This window comes from Tachysurus vachellii, chromosome 20, assembly GCF_030014155.1.
Source record: "Tachysurus vachellii isolate PV-2020 chromosome 20, HZAU_Pvac_v1, whole genome shotgun sequence".
Classification (NCBI taxonomy): Eukaryota; Metazoa; Chordata; class Actinopteri; order Siluriformes; family Bagridae; genus Tachysurus; species Tachysurus vachellii.
This window is the reverse complement of record NC_083479.1, coordinates 7,825,978-7,841,966: the sequence shown is the minus strand read 5'-3', so window position 1 is coordinate 7,841,966 and position 15,989 is coordinate 7,825,978. Positions and strand designations below refer to the sequence as shown.

Sequence of the window (15,989 nt, the reverse complement as noted above, 5' to 3'; positions counted from 1 at the left end):
TTCAATTTATGATTTAACATCTTGTGTTATGGCCACTTTATTTCTGCTCTCAAAGTCTTCTCACAGTCATGATAACTTTACCCATGACCTCTGGAGCTTGTTGATGTCACTTCTATTTTTTTTTTTCTTTACATCTTTCACAATGTTTGTCATCAGCTTCTGTTGTATTTTTTCATTGACCTGTTCCTCCATCAGGTTGTTAGTACATCAGTGGATAATACACCAAGCCTTTTTTCCAAGGACATCCCAAATTGTTGGATTGTCTAATCTTGCACAATTTATCTGATTGATTTTCTCTCTTTTCTCAGATTCACATTTACTGTTTTCCCTCCTATAGACAGCTCTCTGGTCTTATTGGTTTATTCTTTTTAACAACAAATGCAGTCTTCACAGGGATGAAACCCAGGATGCAACCCAAGTGCAGACATTCAGAAATATGACTTGTTTTCAAACTAAAGAGTTGCACACTTGAGCAACATGAAACCTCTGTCAATGTCTTAAAATCTATCACTTATCAGCTGAAAAATGGGTGGCTTCAAACAAAAGGGTTCTAAAGTTGTATTAACACATCTGAAATCAGGAAATGAAATCAGAAATTCTCGACTCTCTCAAACATCTTTTGGTCGCAAACACAAATGTTTTCAGTGGTATAACAAGAACAGAAGCTTTGTTTTCAGAGGGAATTGTACATTCACACGGTAAAAAATTCTAAATGAAGGTCTAATACATCATGGTGAGACTAAAAAATAACTTGTATGGCAAGACATTTCTAAATAACCCAGTAAGCAAAGAGAAGGGGAAATTTTAGAAATGAAGCTCACAGCTGTAAGTCATGATGATGGCTGAAACCATTTCACACTGAATCATGTTAACAGTAAATATTTAAGGAGCAGGCTTGATAACTGCTTTGACACTTTGACATCTCAGGCTTTGGAGAGCGAGTTTGTATCATGCCAGCTGCACCAGTGGATCGATCTGATCTTCGGCTACAAGCAGCGAGGGCCCGAGGCAGTGAGAGCTCTTAACGTGTTCCACTACATGTCCTACGAAGGCTCTGTCAATCTGGACACTGTCACAGACCTGCAGCTCAGAGAGGTTAGTCCCACACTGCACCCTTTCTTTTTTTTTTACATTTAAGTGCCTTTATTGATAGGACAATAACATATCTGTTGATAGGACAAAATGTTTTGGCTCTGAATATCTGTGCTCTCTGTTTTTGAAAGTAATAAAAATTAATTTTTAGTTTAGTGGAATAACAGGACAGAGGTCTGATATTAGTCATGTGTTTGTCCATGGCCTTTACTTATTCAGCCTCTCAGGCCATTAAGTGCTGCACAGAATGTGCTCTCGAGTTGGGTCTGTACATTGGCTGTTTTTTTTCTTCCTGTTGCTATTTTCCTTTTGCCTATATATGGCCAGCTGGAAGCCTCTCACACTGTCTCTCTCTCTCTGTCCTCGAGTGAGAGTTTTGCTTTGTGTTCATGTCATTAGGTGAAACTGAAAGAAACACCTGTGAATTGTTCAGCACTTCAGCTGTAGTGTTAATTTGAACTGTCCACTTAGACAACTCACTGTCTGTCTGTCTCTCACTGTCGCTCGCTCTCTTGCTCTCTCTCTCTCTTGCTCTCGCTCTCTCTCTGACTCACTCCCTCACACACACTCTCTTTCCTCTCTGTAGTCCATGGAGGCTCAGATCCAGACATTCGGTCAGGTTCCCTCGCAGCTGTTAATTGAGCCTCATCCTCCCCGCAGCTCAGCTATGCATCTGGTGAGAGCGTCACAGCTCAGCATTCATACATTACACCGTACACACAGATGAATGTGGGGAAAAATTGGGGTGATAATAAGAAGGTACATATTTAACTTATTAATAATTAATTAATAATAAGTTAAACTCTCTTTTCTTTTTAGTTTTATTGAAACTGCTTTTGAGAATGATTCTGCTTACACATTAAATGAGATCAGATATGATGGGTCATAGTGTTAGTGTGTTCTGATCAGTGAAGGGATGGACTGATGCAGGTGGCACCTGGAAGCTGATGGTTTATTCTTTTTTAGTTTATAGTCTCATTTATCTCAATAGTAAGCTCTTTCTTTGCCAGTGAACTGACTGCCATATGTCTGTCCTGTTTACTGTATGTCTAACATTTCAGAAACTTGAGAAACTTGATTGAGAAGCAACTGGTTTTGTTCTGCAGAGACTTCAAACAAACTATTTTAACAAAAATGTTGAGAATAATGTGTTTTAGGAAAAAACAAAAAAAAGAGATTAGGTGAATGAGAAATTTGTCTGTTGCACCAATCAAGCTAATGGTTAAAAACAGACTATGTTATTGGAGCAATCCTTAATTATTATTATTATTTTTTTTTTTTTTTTTAAATAAGATAATGCTAATATTCAGAATATATAGAGTGTTCACACTAGGAGAGATATGATAGACTAGACAGGTCTGGATTGCAGATTGCCAGAACTGAATAATGTAATATTAAGAGACTCATTATTGCATTATAAAGTTTATTGTGACCTGAAACGGACCTTATCTCTCATCCTCTGTGTCACTCCAGCACCTTTCTTCCCTTCTTACAGTTCCTCCTGCGATCCTGATGATTCCACTCTAACACGCCTCTCTCCCTGTTTTTCCTTCATCTTCCCTTCATTTACCCTTCATCTCTCCTTTCCCTCACCACCTCCGTTTGTTTGCCTCTTCCTCTCTGTCTGTGTACCTGTCTCTGTCTCTTTCTTTCTTTCTCTTCATCAGTGTTTCCTTCCTCAGAGTCCGCTCATGTTTAAGGATCAGATGCAGCAAGACGTGATTATGGTGCTGAAATTTCCCTCCAACTCTCCGGTGACTCATGTGGCTGCAAACACGCTGCCCCACCTAAGCATGCCCGCCGCCGTAACGGTCACCTGCAGCCGCCTGTTTGCCGTCAACCGCTGGCACAACACTGTCGGTGAGCACTGGCACGCTGCCCGACCTGCTTCATCACCCAGATCACATAGCAACTGTGTCAGCCTTATACATTTACACAGATGAGTTAATATTGAATCACATCAGTTTGATGGAGCGAGTCCTCCTGTGCTCATTTCCATTTCAGTCATAATAACGGGACATTTTTTGCGAGTCTGACTGAGAGGGGAAAAATGATAAACTATTGATTATTAGATTAGATATGTTTTGTCATTCCTTTAACAGATATTTGTACATTACTCTCTTTTCTGCACTTGGGGTGTTACTCCATTATTTATAGTAGCATTAGTACATTAGTGAAGGGTCATCTACCCTGACTATAGAATATCATAAAAGCCTCAACTCAGTAAAAAATAGAAAAAACCTGGAGCTCTGCAACACTAAAGAGACAGAAACCAGACCCTAATAACAGAAACCAAATAACTGTCATTGTTCATGAGTTGGTTGATTTGGTATATACTCAATACAAATAATCATTTCTATTCACAAGGGCATTTATTGAACTTTTAATGTTATGTCTTCAGAACGTGAACATTACATGCTTTAATTCTGTTCTTTTGTGTCCTGAATGTGTTTGTCATAAAACAAAAGTTATTATTACATTAAACATTTACAGACTACTTTTATTATTACATATCACACACACTGAATGTATTACCTGTAGATATTGTTTGCTGCTACTGTATAAATAGCTCTTTATTTAACTTTTAAAGTATGAATGAATGTCTCTACCTCCTGCAGGTCTCAGGGGAGCCCCAGGCTACTCACTGGAACAGGCTCATCACCTCCCGATAGAGATGGATCCTCTGATCGGTAAAGATTTGATGATATTTGAAGTTACACAACAGTTACTCTTACCATGCGATGATGAATGAAGAAAATACTTAAGCATTGATATCACATTGTCTGTAATTACACGTTTACCAACACTCTTCACAGCCAATAACTCTGGGGTGAATAAACGGCAAATCACTGACCTGGTTGACCAAAGCATTCAGATCAACACACACTGTTTTGTGGTCACTGCTGACAATCGCTACATCCTGGTGTGTGGCTTCTGGGACAAGAGTTTTCGAGTCTACTCCACAGAAACGGGTCTGTCTGTTTGCATGCAGTTATCACTGTATCTTTGTTCTTTATTTATTGCAGACTAACTCCTTGTTTGAGATCTATTTAAAGACTTGTCTCTTTAAAAACAGTGTTCTCCAGTGGTCTGTGGTGTCATATACAGGAACTTACACAGATAATTCATGATGGTGATGGTGACCCTGTGGTTCTCCGTGTTCTCAGGTAAACTGACTCAGATTGTGTTTGGTCACTGGGATGTAGTGACGTGTTTGGCTCGCTCCGAGTCCTACATCGGTGGAGACTGCTACATCGTCTCCGGCTCACGAGACGCCACGCTGCTGCTGTGGTACTGGAGCGGACGGCATCACATCATCGGAGACAATCCCAACAATAGTGAGTTCCCACAGTGCTGCATTTATTAAAAGGTCCTAAGAAATTACAGATCAACACAGAATCCATTTTTTTAATTGTATTTCACATTTTTTGCTACATTGGTCATGACACGCCTTGAAGCTGTAACTGTAGAGTAGGTTTCCCAATCCCACCATCTGCTGCGCTACAAATATTATCCGATGAGTGACCTGGCTGTTGGCAGAAAACTAGGAGGATTCATTATTGTGCATAGACAATCTTTTCTGACTCAGGAACAGGTGTAAACATTGATGAAACTGAGCCAAATAAATTTCAGTACAAAGCAAGTACTGTACAAGTACAATGCTCCGGCTTACTACACAGTCACTTAGCTTCAGTATATCATAAGAGAAAATAATGACACTATGCAAACCTGAATCATCTTTGCATGCAGTGCAGGGGATCACAAGTGATAGTCAAGATGTTAGACAACAACCTGGTTAGCTTTTGTTCAGGCTGTAAACACAGTGTGCTTTAGAATTGGTCAGAATGCATTTTGATCTCTTGTAGGTGTTTAAATATGATCACAAATACATACCAATGATACAAAAACTGGTTTTCACTTTATTTCTAGAGCTCTTTTAATAACTCTTAATGTCTGAAAGCAGCTTTACAGACGTGAAGAAACAGATTTGTATAGTAAACAGTTTATAGTTTAAAATTAAATTACTATTTATCTCTTTATATTCACTATTACGGTGGTAAAGGAAAGAATTCCTGAGATGATATGAGGAAGAAACCTTGAGAGGAACCAGACTCAGAAGGGAAACCAGACTCATTTAGGTGACACTAAACAGTAAAACAATGTAAATGTAAATAATGTCATTTCTACAACAGTTTATAGTCTAAACTAAGAGCTCCTGAGGAACTAATAGAAAAACACAAACCCCTCTCTTTGTTAGTGGAAGTTTAGCATTGTGTATAATAACACCTGACAAACATGGACACCAAACGTGCTATGAAATGAGCTGCTAGAGAAACACCATAAACAACTAAAATATGTTGTCAGTAGTAATCAGGCAGTCAGTCATTTAGTGTCTTATTTTCTTCCCTTCTGAACAGCAGAGTGACAAAGTATAAGAATGATTTGGATGTTGAATAGTGAACACAGCACAGAGAGGAGCTGTTTGCTCTGTCAGGATCTGAGTGTGTGGTTTGTGTTGTTATCCTGCAGGTGATTATCCCGCACCCCGAGCCGTCCTTACCGGTCATGATCACGAGGTGGTGTGTGTGTCTGTGTGTGCTGAGCTGGGATTAGTCATCAGTGGAGCCAAAGGTCAGTACAAACACCACTTCCTTGCACTGAAATAAAAGAAATGCACTAATAAGCTGCTTGTGGAGTTTATTTATGAATTCAGCTGTCAGTAACAGTACTGCACACTGCTGTGGCTTCATGTAGTGAAGACCCAATGGAAGGCATTTTTAGGATCTTGTTTGTGTGTATGGAATTTTTTCTGCTCCTACTCCCCAGATTGCTAGGATGAGCTAACGTGTGTGTGTGTGTGTGTGTGTGTGTGTGTGCGCTTCTGTGTGTTTGTGTGCATTGCTGTGTGTTTGTGTATATCTCTCTGTGTGTCTATGTGCTTGTGTATCTCTGTGTGCATGTGTGTATCTCTTGTGTGTCCTGGTGTGTGTGTTCAGAGGGTCCATGCTTGGTGCACACCATCACAGGAGATCTGCTGCGTGCTCTAGAGGGACCAGAGAACTGCCAGCAGCCGCGGCTCATCTCCGTCTCCAGTGAGGGTCACTGCATCATCTACTACGAGAGAGGCCGCTTCTGCAACTTTAGCATCAATGGCAAGCTGCTCGCTCAGATGGAGCTCAACGACTCGACCCGGGTAAGAACTCACAACATGAAGCCTTTGCGCACACAATACCTTTCTTCATTAGCAAACTCAACATGGGTCTCTGTGTGTATTAGGCCGTGCTACTGAGCAGTGATGGACAGAATCTGGTGAGTGGAGGAGATAATGGAGTGGTGGAGGTGTGGCAGGCCTGCGACTTTAAGCAGCTCTACATCTACCCAGGCTGTGACGCAGGCATCCGTGCCATGGATCTCTCTCATGACCAGAGGTTAGCACACTCCTAATTTGTGTAGTAATAAATCATGTATAGTTTAGGGTGCTAGAGTTCCTCTTAATAATGATCCCAGTGACTCACAATGTAAAGCTATAATAATGATCAGAACGATCATTTAACAGAGCATCAATGTTAAACAGAGACAGTTTAGTATCAGTATCACAGATGTGTGTATGTTTAGATCATTTTGTGTATGAGTTATGATAAATAACTGAACTGTACAGAGTCTTGACTCCATCTTGACTTCATCTTCTCAACCCTCTGTATTTACAGAACTTTAATTACTGGCATGGCATCAGGCAGCATCGTGGCTTTCAACATTGACTTCAACCGCTGGCACTATGAGCACCAGAACAGATACTGAGAGCTGACACACACACACACACACACACACACACACACACACACACACACACACACGGAGGAGTGTGAGGAAGGACAAGGCTGACTGCAGGCTGCTGCCAGACTTCACCTGAGAGAACTCCACTAACTCCTGACCTGTTAGACTAAACAAGTCTCTGTTCTGGAAATGACTGGAGCGTCAGACTTTGTGAAAAGATTACAAACATAAGACTTTGTTGTTGTAAGCTAGAATCTTTAGGATTGTTTTTCACACCCCGCATATGATAATAGGTCGCATAAAGTCCTCTTGTTTGCAGACTGTGAATATGATCAGAAGCTACAACTGCTGACTCGAGAAATATCTCAAACTCAGAGGCTTCAGAGACGAACCACCGAATTATACATTAACAAATGCTTTTATTCTCATTGTAGGTTCTGGGCTAGAGAACAGACACACACACACACACACACACACACACACACACACAGCAGAATGTTGGCTGTTATAAAACAGGTCTTTGCTGTAAGGGCGGAGAACAGCTCAGTTTCCACCTTTGGACCACCTTTAAAATCGTTAATGACTTGCTGTATGTAAATTATTGTGTATTATTAAAATGTAGGCGCTTTGGATGAGATGACGGTGACCTGAGATGAGAGCAGCCAGGTACAGTACACCCTGGAGGTTGTGTCCTATCAGAAAACGAGCTTCGTTTTCCTATTTGTATATTTGGTAACTGTTTTGTCATATATGTACATAACTTCGACAGCGTGGGCAGACAGGCATGTAAGAACAGAAAAGAATAAAAAAAAACAAGCACTAAGTTAAAAATAAAATGTAACCCTCTCACTCTCACACATTTTCTGATTATTTATGATAGAAAAAATAAATGTTGAAGATTTTGTATTGACACTTTGCACCAATAACATGATTTATTAGCGGAATGGTTTTATTTTCCGTTAGAAACCACCCGGTCGTATGATTTGTGCATCGATGTTTGTTGTATTTGTTCGATATTAAACCCATGTGTAATGATTATGTTGTACCACCACAGTAAGCAATATCATAACTTCGTAGCTAGGAGAGACATAGAGATCATAAAGCTTTTCGAGGAGGAAAGCTTGGTTTATATGAGTATTAAAGTATGTAAACACTTCAATATGCAGCAGTTTCATTTTTTCCCCCTCAGCCTCTTAAGAGGAAGAAGAATATTTTTGGAGCTACAGTGTAATACTGAATTCTCAGATAATCTTGTTTCATTGCAAAGGTGTAAATAATAACAAAAAATTCAAACAAAACAACAATAAATTATGCAAAGAGTTTGTGGATGTTGCCTTGTTATTGGCCATGGAGGTGGATGTGAGTGAGACAGTGAGCAGCCTGGGATTACGCCACTGCTTCCATTGTACATTTGATTCATTTTGTACATATATTTTTTGTTGTTCTTTTATTTTTCCATCATGTCTTTATTGTTGAATATGTTTATAATTTATTGTTTTGTTTATAGAGAGGAGAGGTACAGTTATTGGTGAATAATGAAAGAAAGAGGTCACACTTCTGAACTCGAGCCGTATCTGCTGATTCATGCATTTGCAGCAACATGAACAAGGCAGAAACTGACTGGAGGCGTCTCTTCAAAATGTTCAAAATTCATTCATGCCAATATATAAAGATCAATAACTGTAAAATACAATTGTTTTCTTTTTGTCGTATTTACAATAAAACAAACCAAAACATCCCTGTCAGGTGTGTGCATTTTTGTGACCTGCTGAGGCGCCGAGCTGTAACACAGGGTTCGAGTCTCTGCTACTGCTGTGCACATACAGCTAAATGTTAAACAAGCTAATGAAGTGGTGAGTCAGTGTCTGAATCAGCATGTGAATCAATTTACAGGGCTTTACTTGAGTTGGTTTGATGACTAGAGTACTGTAATTAGAAAGTTTCAAGTCTGAAATTATCTGCACCCTTCAATATGAATTGAATAATATAGCAGCTAATATTTTTACCTTAAATGTATAAATATTTTTTTTCTAGTTTCAGAATTTTCCAGCTTAGTTGGTGAATGTTTAAGTGGTATTTGAACACAAAGACAAATAAAAAAAAAATACATCCTACAAAAAGTGTTAGTACGTCTGTTTGGATGGAGGAGAAGTCATCTTAAAAGACCACACCCTCCAGAATAAAGACATTTTAAGTCTCTTCTCAGATTGACTGACATTAAATGAATTTGAAAACTGCAACTAATATTACATTTACATTACATTTATGGCATTTGGCAGAAGCCCTTATCCAGAGCGACGTACAAAAGTGCTTTTAAGACTTTATTGATGATTAACACTGGTACACTAGGTTACAGACTCTGGATTAACACTGGTACATTAGGTTACAGACTCTGGATTAACACTGGTACATTAGGTTACAGACTCTGGATTAACACTGGTACATTAGGTTACAGACTCTGGATTAACACTGGTACACTAGGTTACAGACTCTGGATTAACACTGGTACATTAGGTTACAGACTCTGGATTAACACTGGTACACTAGGTTACAGACTGGATTAACACTGGTACATTAGGTTACAGACTCTGGATTAACACTGGTACACTAGGTTACAGACTGGATTAACACTGGTACATTAGGTTACAGACTGGGTTAACACTGGTACACTAGGTTACAGACTCTGGATTAACACTGGTACATTAGGTTACAGACTCTGGATTAACACTGATACACTAGGTTACAGACTCAAGATTAACACTGGTACACTAGGTTACGGACTCTGGGTTAACACTGGTACACTAGGTTACAGACTCAAGATTAACACTGGTACACTAGGTTACGGACTCTGGGTTAACACTGGTACACTAGGTTACGGACTCTGGATTAACACTGGTACACTAGGTTACAGACTCTGGATTAACACTGGTACACTAGGTTACAGACTGGGTTAACACTGGTACACTAGGTTACAGACTCAAGATTAATACTAGTACACTAGGTTACAGACTCTGGATTAACACTGGTACACTAGGTTACAGACTCTGGATTAACACTGGTACACTAGGTTACAGACTCTGGATTAACACTGGTACACTAGGTTACAGACTCTGGATTAACACTGGTACACTAGGTTACAGACTGGGTTAACACTGGTACACTAGGTTACAGACTCAAGATTAATACTAGTACACTAGGTTACAGACTCAAGATTAATACTAGTACACTAGGTTACAGACTCTGGCTTAACATTGGTACACTAGGTTCAGATTCTGGGTTAACACTGGTACACTAGGTTACAGACTGGATTAACACTGGTACATTAGGTTACAGACTCAAGATTAACACTGGTACACTAGGTTACGGACTCTGGGTTAACACTGGTACATTAGGTTACAGACTCTGGGTTAACACTGGTACACTAGGTTACAGACTCTGGATTAACACTGGTACACTAGGTTACAGACTGGATTAACACTGGTACATTAGGTTACAGACTCTGGGTTAACACTGGTACACTAGGTTACAGACTCAAGATTAACACTGGTACACTAGGTTACAGACTCTGGATTAACACCGGTACCTTAGGTTAGAGACTCAGGATACCATCAGCGTAAAACTCACATAAAACAAAAAGGAAAAGTGCTAGTTTAAGTGTTTCAGGAAGAGGTGGCTGCTCTTACCCTGAGGGATGGACCAGTCGAGCAGTGCTGAGGGAGCGAGGTGCAGTGCGAGGAGTGATAAGAGAGTGAGGTAAGAGGGAGCTGGTCCATTTTCAGCTTAGGCAATCGTCAGTGTTTTGAATGTGATGTGTGAAGCCAGTAGAGGAAGCACAGCAGTGGGATGGTGGAGCAGATGCATTCTGGATCGCTTGCAGTGGACGAATTGTGTTCAACACATGGCTTGAAATTGGACCACTTACCAGAAATGGTTTCTATAAAAATGTGAAGGAATCATCTGTCATTTATACTGAGGTTTGTGAAGCATCTGTGTTTTTGTAAAATTAATTTAAGAGACAAATTGAATAAGTGACATCAATTCTGCTTCACTAATCCATTCAACTCTAAATAAAATCAGAAAAACAAATACACAATCACTTTTTCTGAATTCTTTTAGATCTTTATTGTTTTTTTGGTGTGAGCCAATCACACAGTATAGCTGATTTCATCATGTCAGACACGGGTGCAAATTATGTCAATACAAGTAGAATCAGTTTCGCAGTGGAAGTGCAGAAGTACACAAAACTACGGATTTGTTTGGATTAATAATATAGTTTCTCATTATGAGTAATGAATAGAAGCAGTTAGGGTCCTTTAAACCATGGCATTGTTGCTGGTGCAAATGCAGGTGATATACATTTCTGTTGTTTTCTGTTGAAAGACAGATTGCTGCTTCTCTCTTTCTCAGTTTCTTTATCCTTTCTCATTGCCTCCTAACCAAATGCTCAGTTTAATCCATAAAAAAAGACAACAAAAAAAGTGGGATATGGATATTGGAATGATGCTGTGATAAGAACTGATCTCCATTCACTGATCCGACTGAGATATTCCCAAAATTCCCAACATCAGTAATATATCAAATCTGCTATTCAAACCCATAACCTCTTTCTATTAACCCTGAATTTCAGTTTTCTTAAACACCCCACTATCTCTACATTCATTTCTGTTATGGATTTTCCTCTGAGAACAGCGTCACGCTGAATATCATGGACGCAGGCTCTTCCAAGGAAAGTAACAGATGTCTTTCCCACAAAGCTCACAGCTTTTGTGCTTGATAAAGTTATGTACAGGGAAACGAGGACATATGCAATTGCTATACTTGCTAGATAGGTTAAAGAAATATAGTGTCAATATCAAAATAAATGAAATCATATTATTTACACCGATTACAAAAAAAAAAAATAAAAACCTTCCCCATCTGACATGCGAAACTGCTTCTGACAGCGCCTTCAGCTGCAAGTTTCAGAGAGAAGGAGAGCAAAGTGCTGAAATAATGATGGGGTGATGTTGTGACGGTGAAGAAAGAGTTTTTCCACACATAAGACTTCGTTGCTTCGGTGCTTTGTTTCCAGAGAGCAGCAATCAGGTGGACAAAGTCAGTGGACATCTGTACCTGTAGCTCTGCAGCTTCACATAACCACTCATTAACACACAAATAACCAGTTAACTGTTAATTAACTGTTAATTAGCTGCTCCATATCCACAGAATCTCCTGGAACATTCAGCAAGACTGGACCAAAGATAAAATAAAGTCAGAGTACAGAAACTTTAGGGTAGTTTCTTTTTACTGAAGAAAAAACAAAACATAAAATTAATGAAGTGAATCAGTTCAAAGTAACCATTGCCAGTCCTGACAAACTATTCCCAATTCCTAGCTGGGAAACAAAGTCCACTTTCTAAAATGGCTTAGATGAATGAATTCCACAATGCCGCATTCTGAATCCTCATAAACCCTTCTTCTCCTTCTGCACTCACCACCCTCAACCAGACCCTAGAAGGAAGGGGTTGCTGGGGAGCAGTCAGTCTCACTGGAGTGGCCAGAAAAGTCTTCAGACTCAGGCGTGGATGTGGACGAGGTGGGCGTGGTGGTGGGACTGAAGGGGGCCATTTGGAGAGCAAGACAGAACAGAGGACGAGAGTCGAAAGGGGAGGCTACAGAACGGCTGGGTGGTGCAAAGCTCTGTGCTTACATTCTGGTGGCATCCTCGTCTGAGAATCTGCCTCTCCTTATCAAGAGCGGTGGCCTGGAGGAGAAACAGAGAAGCCGGTTTAGTCATTAGTGCTTTAGCATGGTATGGAACAAGACCACATCTTATAATACTCAAAATCCAATTCATAATGAATGTGTGGTTGCACAGAAACTGTGTATAGCACTGAGAAGGATGCTTTAATATCCATTAATGTCCGTTTCAAATCACACCACAGGATCTCAATAGGAGTTAGATCTGGGCTTTGACTTGACCATTCCAGAATTATCCATATCTTACTTTTCAGACAGTCCTTAGTGGATTTACTGCTATGTTTTATATCATTGTCATGTTTTAAGGTCCAGTTCCGCTTCAGCTTCAAATTTTTGACAGATGGACTCACATGTTCCTCATGCACCTTCTGATACAATGTAGAATTCATAGTGGATTCTACGATGATGAGTTGACCAGGTCCTGCTGCAACAAAGGATCCCCAAACCACCTCCATGTTTCACACTTGATATGAGGTTCTTTTGCTGAAATTCTGTAATTGGTTTACGCCAAACATCCGCTCTGTTATGGTGTCCAAATAATTCAATTTTACACTCATCTGTCCAAAGCACATTATTCCAGAAGTCTTTTGTCTCTGTGGTCTCTGGCAAAGATCTTGAAAATATTGATGACCTGGCCATGTTGATAGTTGTTTTAAATGTTCTTCACTTGTAAATGATTCTGAGACAGTGGAATGGCTGATTACAAATACTTACTTACAAATACAATACTCATAAGCATCAACAATCTTCTTTCTGAAGGCCTCATAGAGCTCTTTAGATCTCAGCATGGTGATACCTCTCACTTCAACAATTAACAGCAAACCAAACTAAATATCTGAGGATTAAATAAGACAAGATGTCTTCAAAATGCTCTGAAACAATGTTCTAATAATTTGCACCTGTAGATAATTTTATCCTTTTTAAATACAAATAAATGTGGGCGTGTCCTTACTTTTTCTTCAAAGATATTGTTTTTTTTTTCATTACATTTTACAGATCATTTAAAAAAGTCCTTTCTTAGGTTTTATTTGTTTAATTATATTACTTGAATCTTCCAATATTATTAAAAGGAAGATTAAATGCCTTCATTGGGTGTCCTAATTTTCTCACATGACGATAGATAGATGGATAAATAAATATATGAATGAATGGATGGATGGATAGATAGATGATTTGAGCAATTTGTCATTTTTGAACTGTACTCAGTAATGAAATGCCAATTTCCCTGATTATTATCATTATGATAATTATTATTATGATGATGAATATTATCTCCAAACACAATACAAGCTGCACCTCTAATGAGTTTTCCATAAAAATATATGAATTAATAAGGTGATTAGCTAGTGTGCTAGCATAAAAAAAATTATCAAACCCTCTCTTAAATGTGCCCCTTCTCTATGTTTCTAGCCTTTAAGAGTTTCGACAGAGGAGCCAACTGGATGGTTTTTAAATGTTATATTTTGCCTTGCAGACAAAGAAAAAATGGAAGGACAGGAAGAAAATATTTACAGCATTATACAAAAATCATTAGGAAGCAAGTATTCGAGCAATAAATCTATGGTAAATTGTCATCATGGAAACCTGAGTGTGTATACAGTAAATGACTTGATACAGCAGACAGACGCACACAATGCTCACATTGAAGCTGGGGGTAACGAAAAGCAGCATATGAGGCTCAGATGTGAGCAGACTTGCTGTTAGATGCAGTGCAGCAGCACAACAATCAAATACAAAGGTTTCTGTACATAAAATTTACCTTATCCAGTACATTCCTGGATGCTGATAGTAGTCCAGTGACCCTGATCTCTGGATGCCAAAGTCGTGGTTGAGCTATGCAGAGAGAAAGCAGTACAAATCAACACAAGGCCCTTACTCAAAACACTCACTCGTACTCAACTGATTCACATGGAACACATCTGATTTAAGTAACTTACAAAATTTTTATTTTTAGTGCAACTGGAGAGTATGAAAGTATAAACATATTTTAAGAGGCACATTAATATGAACTTGTGATCTGAATTAGAGCAGAAACCCCTGTCAGAATTGCTGTTTTTTAAATTCTTTTTTATTTCTTTTTTTAATTAATTATCCCTCTTCTAAGAATGAAGAACAGTGCCGTGGTATGATAACTGGTGTGACATGATGTGATGGAATCAGAAAGGACTTTGAGTCATCGAGCTGATGAGAGAGCGAGCCTCACCGTGATGACGTTCATATCTGACATGGTGTCACTGGGCTTTGGGCTTGTGTTAAAGTGCTTCTTGATCTTTCCTGCCACTGAGAGCTGATGTTCGTTCTCTGATAAACCGTCATCCTGTGGATGTAACGTGCAATTTATATTATGGAAACAAAAGAAACTTGATATTTTACTAGTGTGAGTTATAAAGGAAATTAATGAACAAATCAGATTTTTCATATTTGTCCCAAACAGCTATAATGACATCTCTGGTCTAATGTATGCCTCATGCTTATGCCAAAATGAGCACTTTTCAGGGACTAAATGACCAAATCAGCCCCTGCACAGTCACCTGTCTCAGTGAGTACTCACACCTTATCTGTGTTTCCTCTAATCAGCAGCCGTATTCAAGTTCTGCTTTCTGTGTACACTATTGTCATGCTTCTGTTGATGTGTTTGTTTCGCTCATAGTCTCTATGCGTTGCTGTTTTTGTTTATATTCTCAATTCTTTTGCAAGTTTTAAAATAAGTACTTGTACTTGTGTTTGCTACCTTTATGACTCTCTGACAGTATGTTAATCACTGACTGATTTAAAGTACAGTGACTATGAAAAAGAAAGTGAGGGAGCTCAGATAAATGTTATTTAGCGTTATTAAAGGTACTGTTTGTACTTTTCTACAGATCAGGATCATCATATGGTACTTACAGTGACCCAGGGATGCTCCAGCACCTGCAGAGCTGTGTATCTCTGATCCACCTCCACCTGCAGCATGGATATAATCAGCTCCTGCACACACACAGACACAGACACACACACACAAACACAACCACACACAGAAAGAAAGAGAGAGAGAAAGATGGTCATTTTAAAACATTTCTGAATGCTAGGAATATAAATATATAGTGAGTATAACTGTTACAGTTTCATGCAGCAATGCACGTTTAGATTAAAATGATATATTTATATTGTACATTTAAATTGACTGACTGAAGGAAGAGATTAGTAAATGTTTTCCATCACACACCTTGGCTGAGTCTGACACATTGTCCCAGTATGGGAGAGGGAATTCTAACTGACCCAACAGAATCTGGTCAAACAGTGCCTCCTGGTCATCTGCACTCCTGTGAAAGAGACACATTGCAGAAATTCACTGTTAAAAAAAGAAGAAGCAATGAATTGTAGTACAGCCAGGAAGCATAAGC

At 39.1% G+C, this 15,989-nt stretch overlaps 2 protein-coding genes across 7 annotated transcripts in view; one reads left to right on the top strand and one right to left on the bottom strand.

Annotated features, from left to right (window-relative positions):
* Positions 1 to 8,603, top strand: part of nbeaa (neurobeachin a) — a 166,142-nt gene extending 157,539 nt beyond the window's left edge. For 3 of the 4 annotated variants that reach the window (XM_060895650.1, XM_060895651.1, XM_060895649.1), the window contains 10 exons: positions 928 to 1,095; positions 1,679 to 1,768; positions 2,760 to 2,952; positions 3,711 to 3,782; positions 3,909 to 4,064; positions 4,260 to 4,430; positions 5,623 to 5,724; positions 6,090 to 6,286; positions 6,370 to 6,521; positions 6,801 to 8,603. In XM_060895650.1, coding sequence (XP_060751633.1) covers positions 928 to 1,095; positions 1,679 to 1,768; positions 2,760 to 2,952; positions 3,711 to 3,782; positions 3,909 to 4,064; positions 4,260 to 4,430; positions 5,623 to 5,724; positions 6,090 to 6,286; positions 6,370 to 6,521; positions 6,801 to 6,891 — 1,392 coding nt within the window. In that variant the 3' untranslated portion in view covers positions 6,892 to 8,603. The remainder of the gene's footprint in view (positions 1 to 927; positions 1,096 to 1,678; positions 1,769 to 2,759; positions 2,953 to 3,710; positions 3,783 to 3,908; positions 4,065 to 4,259; positions 4,431 to 5,622; positions 5,725 to 6,089; positions 6,287 to 6,369; positions 6,522 to 6,800) is intronic. The other variant, XM_060895652.1, reaches the window with a different exon arrangement.
* Positions 8,604 to 11,019: 2,416 nt separating this feature from the next.
* Positions 11,020 to 15,989, bottom strand: part of dclk1a (doublecortin-like kinase 1a) — a 55,923-nt gene continuing 50,953 nt past the window's right edge. For 2 of the 3 annotated variants that reach the window (XM_060896315.1, XM_060896316.1), the window contains 5 exons: positions 15,812 to 15,908; positions 15,493 to 15,573; positions 14,810 to 14,923; positions 14,366 to 14,439; positions 11,020 to 12,610 (listed from right to left, as the gene is read on the bottom strand). In XM_060896315.1, coding sequence (XP_060752298.1) covers positions 12,553 to 12,610; positions 14,366 to 14,439; positions 14,810 to 14,923; positions 15,493 to 15,573; positions 15,812 to 15,908 — 424 coding nt within the window. In that variant the 3' untranslated portion in view covers positions 11,020 to 12,552. The remainder of the gene's footprint in view (positions 12,611 to 14,365; positions 14,440 to 14,809; positions 14,924 to 15,492; positions 15,574 to 15,811; positions 15,909 to 15,989) is intronic. The other variant, XM_060896318.1, reaches the window with a different exon arrangement.